General features: G+C 43.6%; 1 protein-coding gene across 1 annotated transcript; it reads left to right on the plus strand.

Moving 5' to 3' along the window:
* Positions 1-925: 925 nt before the first annotated feature.
* LOC121835533 lies at positions 926-2,582 on the plus strand. Its single transcript, XM_042289856.1, has 2 exons — positions 926-1,280; positions 1,593-2,582. Exons 1-2 carry the CDS (start codon positions 942-944, stop codon positions 2,556-2,558), a joined length of 1,305 nt encoding a protein of 434 aa, XP_042145790.1. The 5' UTR covers positions 926-941; the 3' UTR covers positions 2,559-2,582.
* Positions 2,583-19,520: the final 16,938 nt, after the last annotated feature.

The raw sequence follows: 19,520 nt of genomic DNA on the forward strand, positions 1-19,520 counted from the left end.
CCGTCATAAATTTCCGGGGCGCGCACACCGAGACCTTTTTTATGCATTCGTCAGACAACATGTTATATATCTGGTGCTGACGTTTTTTTCACCAAAAAAGTAGAAATAAATTAAAGGAAAAATGATATAACAATATACAAAGAGAAGAATTTACAACCGGCGCCGACTGCTACGTGCTTCTTGTTCGTGATTGTTGTGCGTTATTTTTTCCTCGTCTAAGGCAAACATTGGAAGATAACGCAATATGTGGGCGCAATCAATGGAAGCCCTTGCGTTGACTGCTTCAGTATATTTTCCTCTCTTTTTTAGTTATTCGTTGAGACGACGTGCCGATTTGATTTACGGGTGGGCTCTGCGCTCCTGATTATTTGCATTTCGATTCACTCTCTCTCTCTCTTCGAGTCGTGATTTCATCCAACCGAGTTGCACTTCACAATTGATTTCATTGTCTAGATATTTTTTTTTTCTTGACGGTCGAGGTGTTAGACAAAACTTATATGCTCTAATTGTGGTTGCAGCATTAATGGTAATTCGACTGATGATGGCATTGGCCGCGTGAGATTCACCATTGCCGATGTTCGCGGTGTCAAGGTTTTGATTTGTAATCAGAGAGGATAGCGCGTAAAGTGTTTGCTAGCTAAGGTCGTAATATTTTGGTTGTTGTAATGCCAAGAATATTCAAGGGGTGGTAAATAAGGTGTGATGGCGGATGTTGGCAATGTATGGAGGCTAGTAAAAAAACTCACACGCATTTGACTGCTGATCTCTAACGAGAAGGAAGAACTGACGCAAGCACGCAATTTCTCTCGAGGAAGAGTAGAGCGTAAATCATGAATACCGCTTTATTAAAATTTCAAAATAAAAAGTTTGCTTTGATGTACAACAAGCAACTTCAGGCGAACGTCTGACGACGTTCGCCTGGGCATGGAAACAGCTTAGGAATGCATCGTTCTAACGCTGTGTGCATCCTTGTGCAGATACTGGCATCGCTGTTCTTCCTGCGGCGCTGGTCACCGTTACTTCAACCAGTCATCGTCACCCCGTCAGCAAATAATCAAGTGTTGCTTGGCTTTCCGGACAACATCGTCGGCGGGCCCTTCGGTGCTCCCGCGGATTGGCCGCAACCGCAGCGTGTCTTCACTCCGTTCGAGAGGGTTTACGCATCGACATCGACATCGTCACTCACGGATGGCCTGGCTTTAAAACCGTGGAGCGCCCTTGGATGCTTCAGTGGGCATGGAAACAGCTTAGGAATGCATCGTTCTAACGCTGTGTGCATCCTTGTGCAGATACTGGCATCGCTGTTCTTCCTGCGGCGCTGGTCACCGTTACTTCAACCAGTCATCGTCACCCCGTCAGCAAATAATCAAGTGTTGCTTGGCTTTCCGGACAACATCGTCGGCGGGCCCTTCGGTGCTCCCGCGGATTGGCCGCAACCGCAGCGTGTCTTCACTCCGTTCGAGAGGGTTTACGCATCGACATCGACATCGTCACTCACGGATGGCCTGGCTTTAAAACCGTGGAGCGCCCTTGGATGCTTCAGTGGGCATGGAAACAGCTTAGGAATGCATCGTTCTAACGCTGTGTGCATCCTTGTGCAGGTTGGTTCCGTTCCATCACTACACGCTAAGAAAACTAACAACCATTGCCTTTTGCTGTTTCCGTGCCCAAGTGTTTTTTTCGCATTACTTCTGGAGTGTCTCGACGTTTTGAGGTCACTGTTATTACTCTCTGGCGACGTAGAGCTTAACCCCGGCCCCATGACTGTAGCTCAAGCGACGCAACTAGATGATGTATGCAAGCTGCTGCAAGACCTTAATGCTCGTGCCATAAAGTCACAGGAGGGGCAGAGCAGTTTAATAAAAACCGTGGAAGAAATAAAAAAAAACCAGCAATCCATTGAAGCAAAAATTAACGAATTTGGAAGTCGACTCCTCCTTGTTGAAAGTAAGATTTCTGCGCTTGAAATAGTCGACCACGACTTTCAAGAGATGCAGGGCGTCGCAGAAGCTTTGCAGAACAATAACGTTAACTTACTCGAGCGTCTTAATGAACTTGAAGATCGTTCAAGACGTGATAACCTCATTATTCATGGTCTTCCCGATGTTGCGTCAGAAACATGGGCGGAAAGTGAAACAAAAGTTCTCGAGCTTATTTCCCGTTCCCTTCAGCTCCAGGTTACCCCAGATTGCATTGAGCGCGCACATCGAATCGGCTCCTTCAATCCTACCAGATGTCGCCCGCTAGTTATAAAGTTTTCTTCCTTTAAGGTCAAGGACAAGGTACTTTTCTCGCGACTAAAATTAAAAGGAAGCACGACGTATATCACCGAAGATTTTTCTCCAGCTACTCGAATTGCCAGAAAAAAACTAATTGAATTTGGTAAAGCTACGAATTGCATATATCAGCTGCGGTATAACAAGCTGCATGTCAACAAAAAGTGCTACATGTACAACGCGACTACTGATAATGTTTTTGAGTTCGGTTCCGCCCCCGATGTGCGCGCGAGAGATAACACAGAGATTGTTCCAACTAACCTAACATCTGCATCATCATAACGAGTTGCGAGGGGTGAGGGTCGTACTGATTAAAACAAACATTTGTCAGTACTTTTTTGTAATATAAGGAGTGTGTTGCGTCATAGGGATGACTTGTGCTCTGCTATAGACTCATCCAGTGCTGATATTGTGGTTTTAACCGAAACGTGGCTTTCCTCTTCTGTTAAAAATTCCGAAATATTTTGTTGTGAAAAAAGTTTCAAGGTTTATCGTTGCGATAGAGGTGAAAGGACTGGTGGCGGTGTGTTAATCGCAATTGCAAGTCATATTGAATCGTTTTGCGTGCGCCTGAATAGCGAATTGGAAATAACATGGGTTTGTTTGCATTTGAATAACCAGAAACTTATTTTGGGTGTATGCTATCGCCCGCCATCTAACAATCATTCCTTCGTTACCAGTCTTCATGACGCAATAAACTCATTAATAATACGCTTTCCTTCCGTTCCGATCATTCTTTTAGGTGACTTCAACTACCCAAATATAGTCTGGACTGGCTTGCATGCTTACAGTCACCCATTTTCATCAGACGCGACTGACTTCATAAACATGTGTAGCGATTTCAGCTTCAGTCAATTGATGACTCTTCCTACTAGAATTACCCATACAACAGCCAACATATTGGATCTAATTTTAACAACGTCATCTTCTTTAATATCTTCAATTAGCACCATGCAGGGCATAAGTGATCATTCATTAATACATTTTGTCATCGATGTTCCTGTTAGAAATGCTCCAAAGATTCAGAAAAAAATACGCGACTATGCTAAAGGTAACTTCGAGGCCATTAACAGTGAACTTTCTTTTTTTCTTGATGATTACTTGCCGCTCTTTTCGGAACGCTCAATTCAGGAAAATTGGGATTTATTTAAAACGCAGGTTGTGCATCTTACTAATACATATATACCTTTGCGCAATATTTCCGTTAACCCGCAATCACCATGGTTTAACACCACATTAAAAAGGCTTTCTAACAAGAAAAAACAAAAATTTCGAGCAGCTAAATTTTCAAATGTTGATTCTAAATGGTCTGCATACCATATTGCAGCCAATAATTATAAAAGTGCTATTGTAAATGCGAAGGCTACTTATTTTAATGTAACTCTACCATCACTTTTAACAAGCAACCCAAAGCAGTTTTGGAATGTAATTAATCGAAATGAAAAATCGTCAATATCATTGTTTAGTTCCTCTGGAAATGCTGTGCCTTTTAGTGAGTGTGCCCTTGTTTTGAACTCCGCCTTTGTGGCTTCATTTTCAGACGTTAACGTGTCATCTTTACCTCCATTTCAACATACTGGATTTGTTCCTATGTACCCGGTCGCTATTGATGCTTGTGGAATTGTTAATGTAATCGATAATTTAAAAATATCGTGTTCCGCGGGAGTAGATGATATTAATTCAAAATTCCTAAAAAGTACCAAAGAATATTCTTCAATAATACTTTCTAAACTATTTAATCAGTCTCTTAATTGTGGGTATTTGCCGGACGACTGGAAGGTGGGAAAGGTGGTGCCGATACACAAAACGGGTGATCAACATTCTCCTTCTAATTACCGTCCCATATCGCTAACAAGCATCCCATGCAAAATTCTTGAGCACGTCATTTTTTCACATTTAGTAAACTTTTTGGAGTCTAATAACTTCTTTTCTCCCGCCCAACACGGTTTTCGTAAGTCATTTTCGTGTGAAACCCAGCTACTAACCTTCACTAACGACCTTCACCTTATTCTTGATCGAAGTTCCCAAGCTGACTGCATATTCCTCGATTTCGCTAAAGCATTTGATAAGGTATCACATAGTCTACTACTTCATAAGCTAAGCAAACTCAGCATTGATTCCGCTACACTATCTTGGATTCACGCCTTCCTAACTAACCGGTCTCAGTTTGTATTTGCGAATGACACGTCTTCTCCTTCAGCTTCTGTGACGTCCGGAGTGCCGCAGGGGTCTGTACTGGGTCCTCTTCTTTTCCTTATATATGTCAATGACTTACCCTCCTGTGTTTCATCTTCGATTAGCTTGTTTGCTGACGACTGTGTTATATATCGTGAAGTGACTAACAAATCCGATGTTTCTTCTCTTCAGTGTGACCTTGACCGTGTATCTGAATGGTGTGACTTATGGCATATGCAGCTTAACACTAACAAATGTAAGGTAATAAGGGTTTCTCGGCTTCAGAGTGATGTCTCTTGTTATTACCTAAACCACACTCCTTTACAACAAGTAACAACCTACAAATATTTGGGGGTTCATATTTCATCCAATCTGTCCTGGGAAACTCATATTCAATACGTAACAAGTAACGCCAATCGTATGCTGGGTTTCATAAAACGAAATTTTTCAGCAGCTCCCTTATCACTTAAACTACTTCTTTACAAAACACTTGTTCGCACCAAACTAGAATATGCCTCTTCAATTTGGGACCCCGGTACTGACGTATTAACATCTGCAGTTGAAGCAATTCAAAATAGATCCGCCCGATTCATACTTACTAATTATCACCGCACTGCCAGCGTAACATCCATGAAATCAAGTTTGAACCTGCCTAATCTTGCATCGCGTAGAGAAGTTTTTCGTTTGTGCCTGTTTCACAAAATCTACTACCACAATCATACTTTGCGTGACAAGTTATTAGCACCTCCTTTTTACATATCACAGCGTCTTGATCACCGACACAAGATGGGCGTACCTTCATGTAACACTACTACTTTTCACAATTCATTCATACCCCGAACTACAGTGTTGTGGAACCACCTTCCAGCGTCTGTGGTATCAATATCTGACAGCGTTGCTTTCAAAAATTGCCTTAACAATGTTCACATTTCAGCGTTTCACTAATATGTACATATTGTTTTACATTCATAGGTTGTTATTCATTGTATGTTGTTGAATTCTATTGATGTAACCCGCTCCCCTCTGTAATGCCTTCGGGCCTTGAGGGAACTTTTAAATAAATAAATAAATAAATAAATAAATAGACCCTTTTTATAACAACACTTCAATTCGCTTAGTACAGAACCGAACGCAGTTTGTAATGGCGACACGAATCAACTTCAGCAATTTACGAATCTTGACCGTTTACGGGAGCGCACACTCGTACTTGATATTTTTAGAGGGCTTCCCTGAAAGAGACGATAGGTGTCTAGTAACCGTTTGAAAAGTTACAACAAACATCTATTTGGTAATTTTCTTGTGTTTTTCTGAAGTATATAATTTTGCAGTCGTTTTGCAATCCAAATAAGTTTGGTTCATAGCTTCTAAAGTGTCTTTACCGTAAAAAAACAATATCTGTGGTAGATGGTTAATAATTAAGTTATTCAATGTTGTCATGGACGAAGGCGACGAGACGATGAAAAATTAACTGGAAGTAAAGGTTTAATTAGCGAACTTGTGCCAGAAACAAAAGGAAGAAGAAACGATGCGAAATCATCAGTTAGCTTTGACGGTGGCGGCGGCGAGCGACGGCGTGTCAGCGTTGACAGCTGGCTAGCGCGAGAGTGAATAAGTGAACGAATCGGGAATACCGAGCTCAGCTTCTTATGTACTAAACTCGGCTCCTCGAAGATTCAGCCCAAAATGTTCGGCCATGAGCTAAGGCGAGACTCACTAGGCAAGGTCATTACGGCCTCCTTATCTTTTACGCTCGGTGTAAGAGTGAACACGAATCTTCTGAATGAACAGAGAGCTAGGTGTTCCTTCTCGTGTATGCACGCGGCAATATTGTACTAATTGGGGACTTATAATCATCCCTGTCTTCTTTATAGTTTCAGTTAACAATAATGTTTTACATGGTCATGAATTCTTCTTTACACATTATTTGTAACCACAAGTTGACTGAATTTGTATTGTTTCTTTCTGCCATTAAACAACAAGCAAATATTCGAGGCGGCGTAAACTGGCCGAGAAAGGGTGCCGATTCTTGACTGGCCGCTTTTAGTAAATGTTTAAGAGAAAATACCGTTTCTGTTTACTTTTTTATACTGGTCTCTAGTGGTGAAAAATATTTATCAATTATATGTTTCATGTGACCAACAAACATAGATAGGCTCTTCACGCATATGTTCTTGGTGCCTGGTCTTCCACATGACTTTCGTTTGATATATTTATTTTTTTTGCGTGAAATAGTAAAAGTTGTAGAGAATTCCTAAGCGCTGCGATATAACAAATGTTTGATAATAGCCTAGTCATATCAATATTGTTCAGTCGTTTTATTTTTCTTTTGCAAATATTAATCTTAGCTTTTCACAAACATTTTATATATGAAGCATTTCTCAAAGGGGTATGTGTACGAGCAGAGTGAACTTGATTGTAAAAGCAACGGTACCTATATATTCCATATTATTTGAAAGAGAAATTATTATTAAAGTTTCGCCCTTATATATAATATTCAATAACCTTATTGTTTGCGGAGCCCAAATGTATGTAAAAACAGTTATGTAGTATAATTTCCGGAATCGACTCCAGGGGCGTGCGAAAGTGCTTTGATTTCAATCCTGTCATTTGTAATAAAAACAAATTGAAGAGGTAACATGCTAGTGACCGACTAGTTTACGCTGGCAGGTTACAAAACAAAAACAATGCACCTAAAAAAACTGTTACACTTTGGCTACCGCTAGCGATGGGCACACATAAAGTCGGATGGTACAACGAGAAAGATAATTGACTGACGTCGAAAAATAACATCTAGGATACAGGAAATATTTCATTAAACTTATGTTTCTCCCAGATTGTTTCCGCTTGATGATTTCTTGACTTGAGCTGTGTCTCTTTCTTTATGTCGTTTGTAAGGGAGTTTATATTATATAAGGCTAATTTTGTTTTTGACAAAGTGATCAGGGCACGTGTAGATCAGCTTCTGCAACTTATAATCATGTTCAGTTAATTCAGTATAGCTTGATATTATTATTTAACAATACTGCCAGCTATGGTCATTTGAAAAACCCTGGTATAGCGGCAGCTTCACAAAAAAAACTGAAGAGCATTAATTTCAGACGTGCGTTCGCATCGTTAAAAGAATATATATATAAAAAAAACGACCTCCTCACCTGCCTTCCGCGACCGCAGGCCCCGATCTAGTTTGCATGCTCGCATCGTGCTGTTTCCTTTTCTTCGCTGTTACTGGGCCAGTTTGGTGTATTTTTTCGACGCTATTCAAACCGCGAAATGAGTCACGTGCTGACTTCCAGTGGATACAGTCGTTGAACTTGTCGGTCGGTAATCAATTCATTTTGCAACTTTTCCTGGAAGGACCGTATGTTGCCGTCTAATCCTCTGTGAGTTTTCGGCACTCTTTCCATTCGCCACAATGGCCACGGTACACTACTATCATGCACAAGAACAACATCGTGTACGCTTAGAGTTGACGCAGTAGCTCGTTGCACATGATACGCCGATCGAAGCTGTGGCAAGCATTTATACTGCCATTGTTTTCAAAAGCTGTCCGTTAAGCGTCATGAATACTTCATCCTCTTAAATAGCTCTGTTTTTTTGTTTTTTTTTTCTTGTTTTTTTTTTTATTGGGGCTCTCTCTTTTTTGTTAGGTCGGGTTATCACGACAATATTTTCCCAAGCAAGGTATCCCCTGAGGTTATTGGCTTGGGTTTTGTGGCGTCTGTTCTGTACATAGTGAGACGTCGGGGTCGACTATTTCTTCAACTTTCCGAAGGGTTGTTTTTACGGTCCGCACAAGCCTCTCCCACCAGCCTCTTCACCATGGGGCAGCGAGAACAATGACCTTCGATGCTATTCGGTTGTTGGCAAAAAGAGACATAAAATCTTCTTGCATCGCTCTAAACAGCGCATGCAGGTCGTTCAATGCCTCCTTGATTGCTCGCGCGTCGTCAAAATAGATCGTTGTTACCAATCCTCTCTGTGCCGTAAAATGCCATAAGGCCATGAGGAAAGCTTCTGTAGACATCGCAGAGACAAATATAACTTAAATGGCGCGAGATACTGCACATGTGAAAAGTCGGATGTATGACTTCATGCTACAGCTTGCAGTTCTGACGTAAAAGGGTCCTGGAGAACCTACGCCTACAGCATCAAAAGGCGGGCCTCGCGTCAGTCGGTCGAGGGGAAGTGGAGCCGTTGTGTGTGCGTGCGTGTGTGTGTGTGAGGGGAGGTCAGAAGTGAGGCGAGATCTTTTTAATAAACAGCAGTTGAATATTACCCCCTTCACCAATATTCTCCCTATTATATTCAAAAATCGTTCTCGCAGTTGTGCCAACTTGTCTCGTGCTCCTCCGTGAAGAACCCAGGAGTGTGCATTTCGTGCAACCAGGGTTGTGCTAACTTGTAGTGCTAACTTGTCACTATAGCTGGATGTTCCACGTTGTCTGATGGTAGCAGTATATGAAGCCGGTCTGCAAGGTGGAGGAAATCGTCTCCAAAAATGGACAGATATTTTCTAGAGAGGATTGCTTGTAAACATATTCTTTCTCGAGGAGACATTTTATTTCGTCTGGGTGAGTACTGTTCTTAACCTTGTTGATCCAGTATATTTCGTCCGAGCTATCTCCTCGGCACTCAGTGGTCCACTTGACGGTTTGCCATTTCAACAGTTCTTCAGAAATCAAATACACCACGCCGCCACTCTTAAAGTCCGATGAAGTTCACTGTATACAGTCAGATCCTACAACGGTTATGGCGGTGTTGGCAAGATCAGAAGAACTGCTTTTCTCTCTTCCTTCAACAAGTTTATCTCTTCTTCGTTACTCAACCTCAAAACAGGCCATTCATTTTGTGTTCAGTCAACGAATTTGGTACAGACCCCAATAAATCACTCGACACTCCTCGGGAATCTGCTATGCCAAGGGTAATTGTAACTCCGCTGGATTGTGACTCCTCAGACAGTACGTCCAACGAGAAGCATCACTGTCCCCTTGTATCTTCGTGACTCGGTTGGTCAGCAAGGTCTTCCACTTGCTGGGGTAGCTCTTGATCCATGCCAGCGTGATGAAAGAATCCGTCCACAATGTAGATTCGTACCGAATGTCTCGGATAATCTTTTCAAGATATTTGTGCACACTCAATTCGATGACGGCTGCAGAGAGTTCCAGGCGAAGAAGCGGTTGCTTCTTAATGGTAGAACCCCGAACCTATCCCAATAAAAGCGTAGGTCGTTCAGGTGGCGATGATTTCTTTGTCAAGTTCGCTGCAACTTCATGGGCACTTGGGCTTGTGTCGCAAAAACAATATAAAGCCGGGTGTCCTTGCAGTGTCTTCATTCAAATGGGAATCTGGGGATGACATGTGAATCCATTTTTGGCAAGTCAAGACACCATTCTTGCCATTCGTTCTTCAGCTCATCGGGCAGAGCACTGTCTTACCTGATTCCTCCCGCTCATAGCTTTTCAAGAAGTATCTTCACTCAGATTTTGAAAGGCGACACGTCTCCAAGGGGATCGATAATCCTGAATTCTGCTTGTAAAACAAATCGTTTAGTGCCATCATTCAACACTAGGAATTTTATTAGAGTTGGCAAGGCAAAATTCAAGTCATCCTCTTCTGGATCCCCGAAAATTCGCAGAAACTTCATTGTTCTTTGCTAAAAGATAGGCGTGGCGTTTTGTGAATTTCTCTATCCTCGATGTAACATATTTCTCAGTGTTTGTGAATTCGTCGTCCACTTTCGGGGAGTCAAGCCTGTGTGCTGCATAATAGACATGGCATCCTGGTATAACTTGATGGCTTCCTCCTCGGTATCTTTGCCAGTAACCAAGTTGTCAACGTAGAAGGAGCTTCGAAGTACGTCGGCCACTTCCTTCTTCTCTGTATGCAGATTTTTCAGATCTTAGAGGAATTAACTACAGGTATCACCAAACATAACCCACGTCATCCTACCTTTTTATCCTTAAAAGTCGAAGGCGATAAATCTTCAAATCAGAGAAAACTGAATGCGTCAAAATTATTTTCTGTTACTGATATTAAAAAAAAAATAAATAAATAAAAAGCCTTTTGGATGTCTGAGGTTATGGCGAAGCCGCTCATCCTAAATCGCAGTAAAATTCAAAGAATAGCTTGAGATTATCTCCTTTCTTCAAGCATTCGTTGAGAAACTTGTACCTCCACCCCCCCCCCCCCCCCCCCCCCCCTGCGTGCGAGGATGCATCGAAAATGACTCGAAGTCGTGCCGTCAGTGCATGTTCCCTGATCACGTCGTGAGTTGGCTTATAAAATATTCTGCCTTCGTCACTGGCCGCCTCGTTCTGTACCACTTCTCCGTGACCCGCTAGCAGGTACTTTCTTATAACTTCGTCGTAATGAAGGATTAGGGAGTCAGTCCTGTAGAATCGAATTACTAGTTTCCGAAGCCTCGTCATTGCTACTTGCTTGTTATCCTTAAAGAAAATGTGAAGCGGTTCTGTATTTGAGGGACAATACGTAAATCCTATTAAGTTTACCTCGAGGATCACGAATATCGAGATTATTTTTTTCAATTTGGTGTGCGGAGGCTGAAGAAATTAATTTTCGAAGTACCGCCGAAGCCGCTCCTTCACAAAGCGTGACGTCATTATAGGATTTCTCGAAATATCCGCTCTCGCGCATCTTCAGCGCCTGTCAAAGCTATGCACGCGCACTCTAGCTATTTTAAAAAAATATAAAGAAAAGATGTCGCGACTGGTGTTAGTGCGGGGGAATATTCTTGCAAAGCTTGCAATCGCACGCGCTGCCTACACGAGCGATAGGGGCTTGGCGGCCCAAGGATCTTAGTATGACGTCAGGACAGATCGGAGGTTTTTCGTGTTTTCTCACGTTTAGTTTCATCTTCAGAGAAAACGAACGTGATATTCAAATTCCATAGATAGAAATACGTCAAAATTCACCTCTGACTCGTTTTTTTTCAAGAAGTGTTTCAGTTTCCCTTTGAGGACACCTATATTGTACCTCCACGGTAGCGCCCCCTCGTCCTGCGTGCCAGACTGGCGAATATTCTGTTCAAACTGGCGGATCACTTGGCTTGTTTTGGACATTTTGATCTCCTGAATCTGTTATTCCCAAGTTTTCTAACTTCCAGAATGATCGGAGAGCCCCATCAACTTGTCCTACATCGGTGATCTGCAAGACACAGACGACTAAGCTCGATTGGGTTTTTTGCGACATTCGAATAGTCTAGCCCTGCTCGGCATTTAGTGCAACAAGCATGCTTCAGGTATTACTTCGAGTGATTTCACCAGTCATAAAGCCCCACATGTGGCCAGAGCCAATCAAAATACTGATGCTTGTTCGTACGGAAACCGCCGGAAACATGAGGCGATAGGCAATTAACTATGTTTCTTTATGCCACTACGGCGAGTAAATCCGTTCTTAAAGTAGATATGTCTTTACATATCACAGAGATCTCGATCGCTTCGATCTTGCTTCCGTCCACATTAAATTGGATTCTAAGTTCAAGCTGCACTCCATGATGTTTCTTGTTATCTTTAGTCGAAGCACAAGCAAACGTGTTGAGCGCCATCTTGATGTAGCCAACTCACTTCAGCTGAAGGCATCTTCAAAGATCCTCGGTGACAAACGTCTGCTTTGCTGCCTTCGTTGCTCACACCTCGAATATACCTACACCAGGTACAGCTGACGGCCCATTCCCGGAAGGTTTGCAGAAGTACTGCTCCAGACCTTCTAAGGTCTCGGTGTCTTGATGTTGTATAAACCGTCTTGCTCCCTCTTTTTTGATTCAGATTTGCCTTTATTGACTTTTCTTCATTCCCAGTCACACATGACTTTAGAGTGTCATTTACCGCAAGTGGCACAGCTGATCTTTCGTCTGCACGCTCTTGCTCGATGGCCACGAAGTGCATCTGAAGCCTCTCATCTCTTTTGTCGAACACTGTTTCTTCTGGTCCAAGGGAAGAGCGGGATAACAGTCTGCAGTACCATGGCTCGTTCTGTTGCTGAAGCACCCTTTTGTTTTATGTCGTGAGGGTCTGTTGTAGAGCACCGATGAGGTCGGCATAGAGGATACACGTCGAGCAACGTTGTCCTCATATCTCTCGGTGTTTGTGTCCTTCGTTTTTGAGGTCTTAAACTTCATCTTCTCCCGACCTTCGACCTCGGTAGATAAAAAATCAAGCAGTCGATCAAGTTCTCAGCTACCGGGCTGGCTGCTTACACCGGACATGGCAGTCGCTGCAGAAAAATCAGTTGTTCTGTAGTAGTTCACGGCGATGTCGCATGAAAAAGTTCGCGTCCAAATATCGCAGATCATCGATAAAAAAAAACTTAATTTATTTACACCCAGTGCCTGGATACCTCGTATTTTGATTTTCACCTGGTCGAACATTCTTCGTAGACCCGAGGTATTGATGGCTGACTCAACAGGTGAAATCAACCTCGGTCTGGAGATATAGTCCTACTCCAATCGTTTCTTGCCTCCGAAAGAGCAATTGAGGATATCTATTGTATCCGCGCAGCAAGTCTCTGTCCTTGGTAATCCAGCAACAGCTGCTTTTGCTTCTTTGCCCAAGTGCATTCGAAGGTAGCCGAGCTTTTCGATGGTGGTCAATGTGGGGTTCTTGTGATCGTTTGATCGAATTCTTCCCAGTACGCCAACTACTTTGTGATTTCACCCTTGAGTGGCGTAATGGTGAGCTTGGGCAACCTTGTTCCTACATGTCTGATACCTTGAGCGTCGGTTGGTTGACGACTAGGTTACCTCGTGACGATATCTCGTATAGGGTATATTTGCTGCATTGGGTGGCACTGATGGTGGCAGTCGCTTCATCTTCGTATTGGATAACAGCCTCAAATTCGGTTTCTACCGAACCATCCGGTATGTGTTTATCAAAGTCTTCTTTCAACCTCCTGAGAACATCGTTACTGGCACGCAATCTTTCAGCAATGGTAGTAATCTGGCTAATCGCTGAATGTTGACTTTGCAAGAAAAACTTGCTTCGTTGATGAGGCTTTTTTTTTTTTTTTGTTCTTGTCGAGTTGTTATTTTCGGCTTCAGCCTTTCCATGGGGATCCACTGTGCTTCTGAGTCTTCCCGTGTGTTGTCCAGGTTCTTGATTTCAGGGTTTTTACACCAGTTGTTTATTTGAAGACCCAGAAACAGCGGCAGCTTCACAAAAGACAGAAGAGATTTCATTCCCGGCGTGCGTTCGCATCATTCGAAAAATGGTAAAAAAAACGTAAACAAGCGCCGTCCGCGAGTGCAGGCCCCGATCTCGTTTACAGGCTCGCCATCCTGCTGCTCACCTGTTCTTCGCTGGTACTCGACCAGTTTCGCCTAATTTCAACAGCCCTGTTATGAAAAGGCCAGAGTCAACGAGACGGGCACAATTGACAGACTATTTATATAGCATGCGCTCAGTGCCCAAGACATTAAATACGGTGTGGTCACAATCTAATTATAATATTGACGCACGCGGGGCCGAGCAAGCAACGCTCCGTGACGGACTTCTAGAAGATTTGTGTTTATTCTTACTGGGCACGTAACTTTTATCATTTCGTTCTACTCTCTAGTTCTCGAAAGTGCCTGTTTATTCTCACCCCGAACGCTTGACGCTCGAACCTTCTGGGCCGAATTTTCCAAATGACGACTCACGCTTTTTATTGTTTATAATGTCATTCGGCATCTCGGTATTACGCCGCCATCGATGCCTGCGACACAAGCCTTCATTCATTTTGTCTGCCGTAAGTTCGCCTCAATTAAACTTTCAGTTTGAAACGGGATATTTGCCGCTTCTGCTCCTGTCATTCGTCACAATATAACAAAGTGTAATTGTGAAAGTGAAGTAAAATTACTCTTTGTTTAACAAAGTCATATAACCCACTCTGAAGCTGTTTCTTATCTTCTATTAATGTCGCTGGGTGGGAAGACGATTCTACTTCCCTGATGCTGAAAATAATCGCTGGAGAAGGGGAACAAGAGGGACAAAGCACAGGCATAAATCTCCAAACGCAGCTAGGTGACTGGTGAGCGGCCGAAAAAATCCGCCTGGATTTCTTCAGGCGGATTTTTGCAGGTGGAGCGCTCTACCAACTGAGCCATTACAGGTGGAGCGCTCTACCAACTGAGCTAACCAGGGGTTAGACGTCAGTAGAGCAAACGGGTTTTATCAGCCGCCACCAGTCTAACACCAACAAGGGTGAAGCTTGCAAATTTAAGGTTATAATTATAATGCAATTAAATGCAAAGGTGCAAGCGAGCTGAACTTAAATTTGCAAGCTTCACCCTTGTTGGTGTTAGACTGGTGGCGGCTGATAAAACCCGTTTGCTCTACTGACGTCTAACCTCTGGTTAGCTCAGTTGGTAGAGCGCTCCACCTGTAATGGAGAGGTCCCGGGTTCGATACCCGGACCAGGCGGATTTTTTCGGTCGCTCACCAGTCACCTAGCTGCGTTTGGAGATTTATGTTTGTCCTTTGTCCCTCTTGTTCCCCTTCTCCAGGGATTATTTTCATCATTCTTGTCCAGCTCGCTTGCACCTTTGCATTTAATTGCATTATAATTACCCCCTGATGCGCCTGGTAAATACAATTGAAAGAATAACATTCATTCTGAGCTCGATGAAACTCCCATCTTCTTAACATAATGCAAACATAGGCTCGGCAAAACTCGTGTAACGATGAACGTTGAAATGTTGCTCTGCGTCATACAGGTCCTGGGTCACCTGAAATATGGCCCGGTCCCATCCAAGAAAGCCCAACTGCCTGGAGCGGAAAAAATCACCCGCACCATCTTCGAAAATTTCACGCTGGATTATCTACATCTCGCCGCGGTGGCGTCATCGTCAACAACAGCATTGGCTACAAAAAAAGCCGCAATTCGACAGATCGCCCATGGGCTCGGCAACACTCGTGGAACAATGAACGTTAAAATGTTGCTCTTCGTCATAAAAGGTTGGTGAACTAAACCGTTTCATAGTTTCTAGAGCTGTTGTATTTGCCTTGTAGTCCTGCTGAGCCCACTGGCATGCCTGATATCTCTTTACAAACAGCTCTTTTGATATTATGTGGTGATGTAGAATTGAATCCAGGTCCGCTGACCAAGGCCGAAAGCGAATAACTTTTACTAAATAACACATGCGGTTGTACAAAAACTTGAAATTGGACAGTCTGTCTTGATGAATCAAGTAAAGGAACTCGGGGAAAAGCAAACTCAAACGGACAAGCTTCTAACCAGTCTATTTTCCCGAAAACCAGCTTAGAGACTGATCTGGCTGCCGTTATATCAAATCCTGTGAAGGTTCACATCGAAGATGCTAACGTTGCTATCACTGAGTCTCATCTGAAACATTTACAAGCGTCTTGTGACGACGCAGAGAGCCGAGCACGCCGGTCTAACATGCTAGTTTACGATTTGGACGATAGGGAATCAGAAACTTGGGCTGAGTCAGAGCAGGTTGTCGGAACTATGTGCGCCGAAAACCTTTAAAATTGCGCTAGACGATTTCGCCGTAGACAGAGCACATCGTCTTGGCTCCTTCGACTCTAACAGGTGTAGATTCATTATTGCAAAGTTCAGCTTTTTTTCCAAAATAAACAGTCGATTTTTTCTGCCGTTGTCAAACTAAAGGGTAAGACTTATCTATTGGGGAAGATTTTCCGGTAAGGTCGAACTTATCGTTGCTGATCCTGAGCTCGTCTCTATATTTTTCCTTTTTAATCAAAGTTCTCACCTCCCTGGCCAGCCAAAGGCAACATTTTCTTCGAATTGAGTCGATCGCTCATCTGCCATGGCCGAGGCCGGCCCTTCCTCCGGCCAGGACATACCTTCAGTCGAAATGGAAGATCTGCCTATGGGTACGTCAAGTGCTTCGAGCACAATCTCCTACTACGAGAGCATCTCTGACGATCCCGGTGACGATTCCGACCCATATAATCTGGTCCAGAGTCGCAAAAAACGCAAAGCCTCCAGCAGCTCCGAGACAAGTAATAAGACCGTCAGAAACACGAAACAAGTTCATCCCCACCTTGTAGTGGTACTGAAGCCAAAAGATCCATCCAAAATAATCGCCACAATTAATCCGCTGAAAATCACCGAGAAGCTAGAGATGACTGCCCCAGATGGAATTATCCTTGTCAGGCCAAACCGAAGGCTGAATCTACTCGCTATAGACACGAGAAACAGAGATGCGACAAAAGCTTTGCTTGCACTGACCACCATCGGAAGCATCCCTGTCCAGGCCTACGAGCCTTTTCCCCGTGAATCGGCCATCGGAGTTGTATACGGAGTACCGTCAGACATAAACGACACGGAACTTCAGGTGGCTATACGAGCTACGGCGCCTGTTATCTCCGTTCGTCGGCTAGGCACGTCCCAAGTTGTTTAGGTTGTCCTCAACACAGACATTTTGCCGGAATACATCACGATTGGATATACAAGATACAGGATGGAACCGTTTGTAGAGAAACCTCGCCAATGCTCGAAATGCAATGGGTTTGGACACATTCGAACCGCGTGCACGAAAGAGTCACGTTGCACACGCTGTGGAGGACCACATGAACGCACCGGCTGCAATGCAGACAACCCCCTCTGCACGAACTGCGGCAAAGCTCATGACTCGACATCTCATCTTTGTCCAGCATACCAAAGAGAACAAAAGATATACAAGTACAAGAGCCAAGCTAAAGTTGGCTATGCGTCCGCGAAAGCGGCGCTGCTCGCATCGAAAGAACAACTGGCAGAAGAGACCCCTAAAACGACTGCGTCAAAGGAAAAGAAACCATCTGCAGCTCAAGAACTCCCAACGAGCGAAGACTCCTCATCAGCCAAGCAGTCCAACCTGAGACACCTGCAGAAATACGCGAAGAAAAACACGAGTAGTCCCCCAATCAAGTGGAACAGTGAAGATGAATTTCCAACTCTTCCCACACAAGTTTCAAAATCCACGGATAAATCAGAAGGAGAAACCAAACGACCCGAAGAGAAGTCTACACGACAGCAACCACCAATGTCTGAGGCCAAGATTCAGACAGTTGTCAATGTCTTCCGCAATCTTCTTTGCTCTTGGGATTCGCCTATAGCCAAAGCGCTTATTACGTTGATTGATGCTGTCCTTCCATTCGTGATGCTCTGGTGTCACTAGATAAATTACGAAGTGAGGCCACTGTCCTTCAATGGAACGCAAGAGGTTTTCGAAATAGGCTGTCAAATTTTCGGCAATTCCTCTTCAAACACAAATTTCCTGTAGTAGCAATTTCGGAATCAAGAGTAGGACCTAACATCAGATTATCTGGTTATGAGCTTCTTCACTCCCACAGAGAAACCGGTCTTAGCAGAGTATTATTCGGCATTCGAAAAGATCTCACATTTATTGAGCACAATATTTCGTCCCATAGGACAAATGAATATATTGCTGTGACTATAAAAAAAGGCGATATCTCATTCAGTGTTATAACTGGTTATATACCTCCTCGAGCAGAATTTGACACTAAGAGACTTGAAGCTATTCTCCAACAAACCCCGCCACCACGTCTTCTGACAGGAGATTTTAATGCTCACCACACACTGTGGGGAAGTGCGAAGAATAATGCTCGAGGAAGGGCATTACTTGGAATTACGCTAAACCATGATCTCGTAATACTAAATGATGGAAGTCCTACATTCTTTAAAGATGCATCAGTGAACAGCCCTTTAGATATTTCGTTTGCATCTTCAGGTCTTGCTGAAGAAACTACATGGTTCGCTGACATTGAAACTCACGGAAGTGACCATGCACCGACATACACCACAGTGAGAGGTCTGCGTTGTTCCAAACAACGCTTCTCGGTACCTTCTACCGACTGGAAAATATTTCAAGAAAAAATGGAAGCTGTCAGTTTTGTGCTCACTGGAACAGAATCCTTTGTGAATGCCATAACATCTTCCACTTCAGAAGCAACAAAATATTTCAACGTGACAAACCCGCAGACAACGGTTGATGGAGAATATGAGCGTCTTCGTGCCATCCGTCGAAGGGCTGAACGAAAAGCAAGAAAAACACAAGACGTTGAAGATATTCAGGCTTCCAGACGAGCACAAAAACGTGTACAGCGGCACTTAGACAAACTTTCAAGAAGACGCTGGAGGTCACTGAGTTCCGGCCTTGATCCCAGGAAGCCAACTACCCGAATATGGCACATCACGCGAAGCCTCAGCGTAAGGCCAAAGCAAATTCACCCCTTCAGAGCCATTTCTTTGAGACGGCAAATACCCGAAACAGTCGTGGCAGAAGAGTTCTGCATAAAGATTACAAGCTGCCCCTCCAGTAACAATTACAGCAAGGGTGCCCCAGATGGTCACGTCCCTGTAAGTGCATGTAATTCTATGGACGACCGTTTCAACTTGAAGGAACTAGACATAGCACTTGCTACATCCAACACTAAGTCCTGTCCAGGTCCAGATGGCATACGCTACTCAGCCTTACGTCACTTGGGGGAAACTGCTAGAATGGCCCTACTCACTTTATTCAATACCTCATGGGAGACTGGCATTATACCCCAGGATTGGAAAATCGCTCGCGTAATACCAATTCTCAAACCAGGGAAACCACCACTCGATATCAATTCATATCGCCCGATCGCATTAACTAGCTGCATAAGCAAAATAATGGAACGCATGCTGCTTGCACGCATGGAGTGGGATCTTGAAAATAGATGCATTTATCCTTCATCCATGAATGGTTTCCGACGTGGCAGATGCAGTATTGACAACGTTATAGATCTAGTGTCTAGTATAGAGCAAATGAAATCAGTCAAGCAGGTCACCACCGCAGTATTCGTTGACATAAAAGCAGCCTTCGATTCGGTAGAACACGAGGCCATACTTTCCGACATGAAGGCGATTGGTTTCGGAGGGCGCTTATTTACATGGATTTCCAGCTACCTTAAAGAACGAAAAGTCTATATATCAACACAAGATGGCAACACTGACTTCCATGAGGTCAAACAGGGGGTTCCCCAAGGTGGGGTACTCAGTCCGATGCTGTTCAGCATATGCCTTATAGGCCTTCTGAAGGTACTCCCTGTTTCTGTGCAT

The sequence above is a fragment of the Ixodes scapularis genome, unplaced genomic scaffold, assembly GCF_016920785.2.
Source record: "Ixodes scapularis isolate PalLabHiFi unplaced genomic scaffold, ASM1692078v2 PGA_scaffold0__279_contigs__length_252992795, whole genome shotgun sequence".
Classification (NCBI taxonomy): domain Eukaryota; kingdom Metazoa; phylum Arthropoda; class Arachnida; order Ixodida; family Ixodidae; genus Ixodes; species Ixodes scapularis.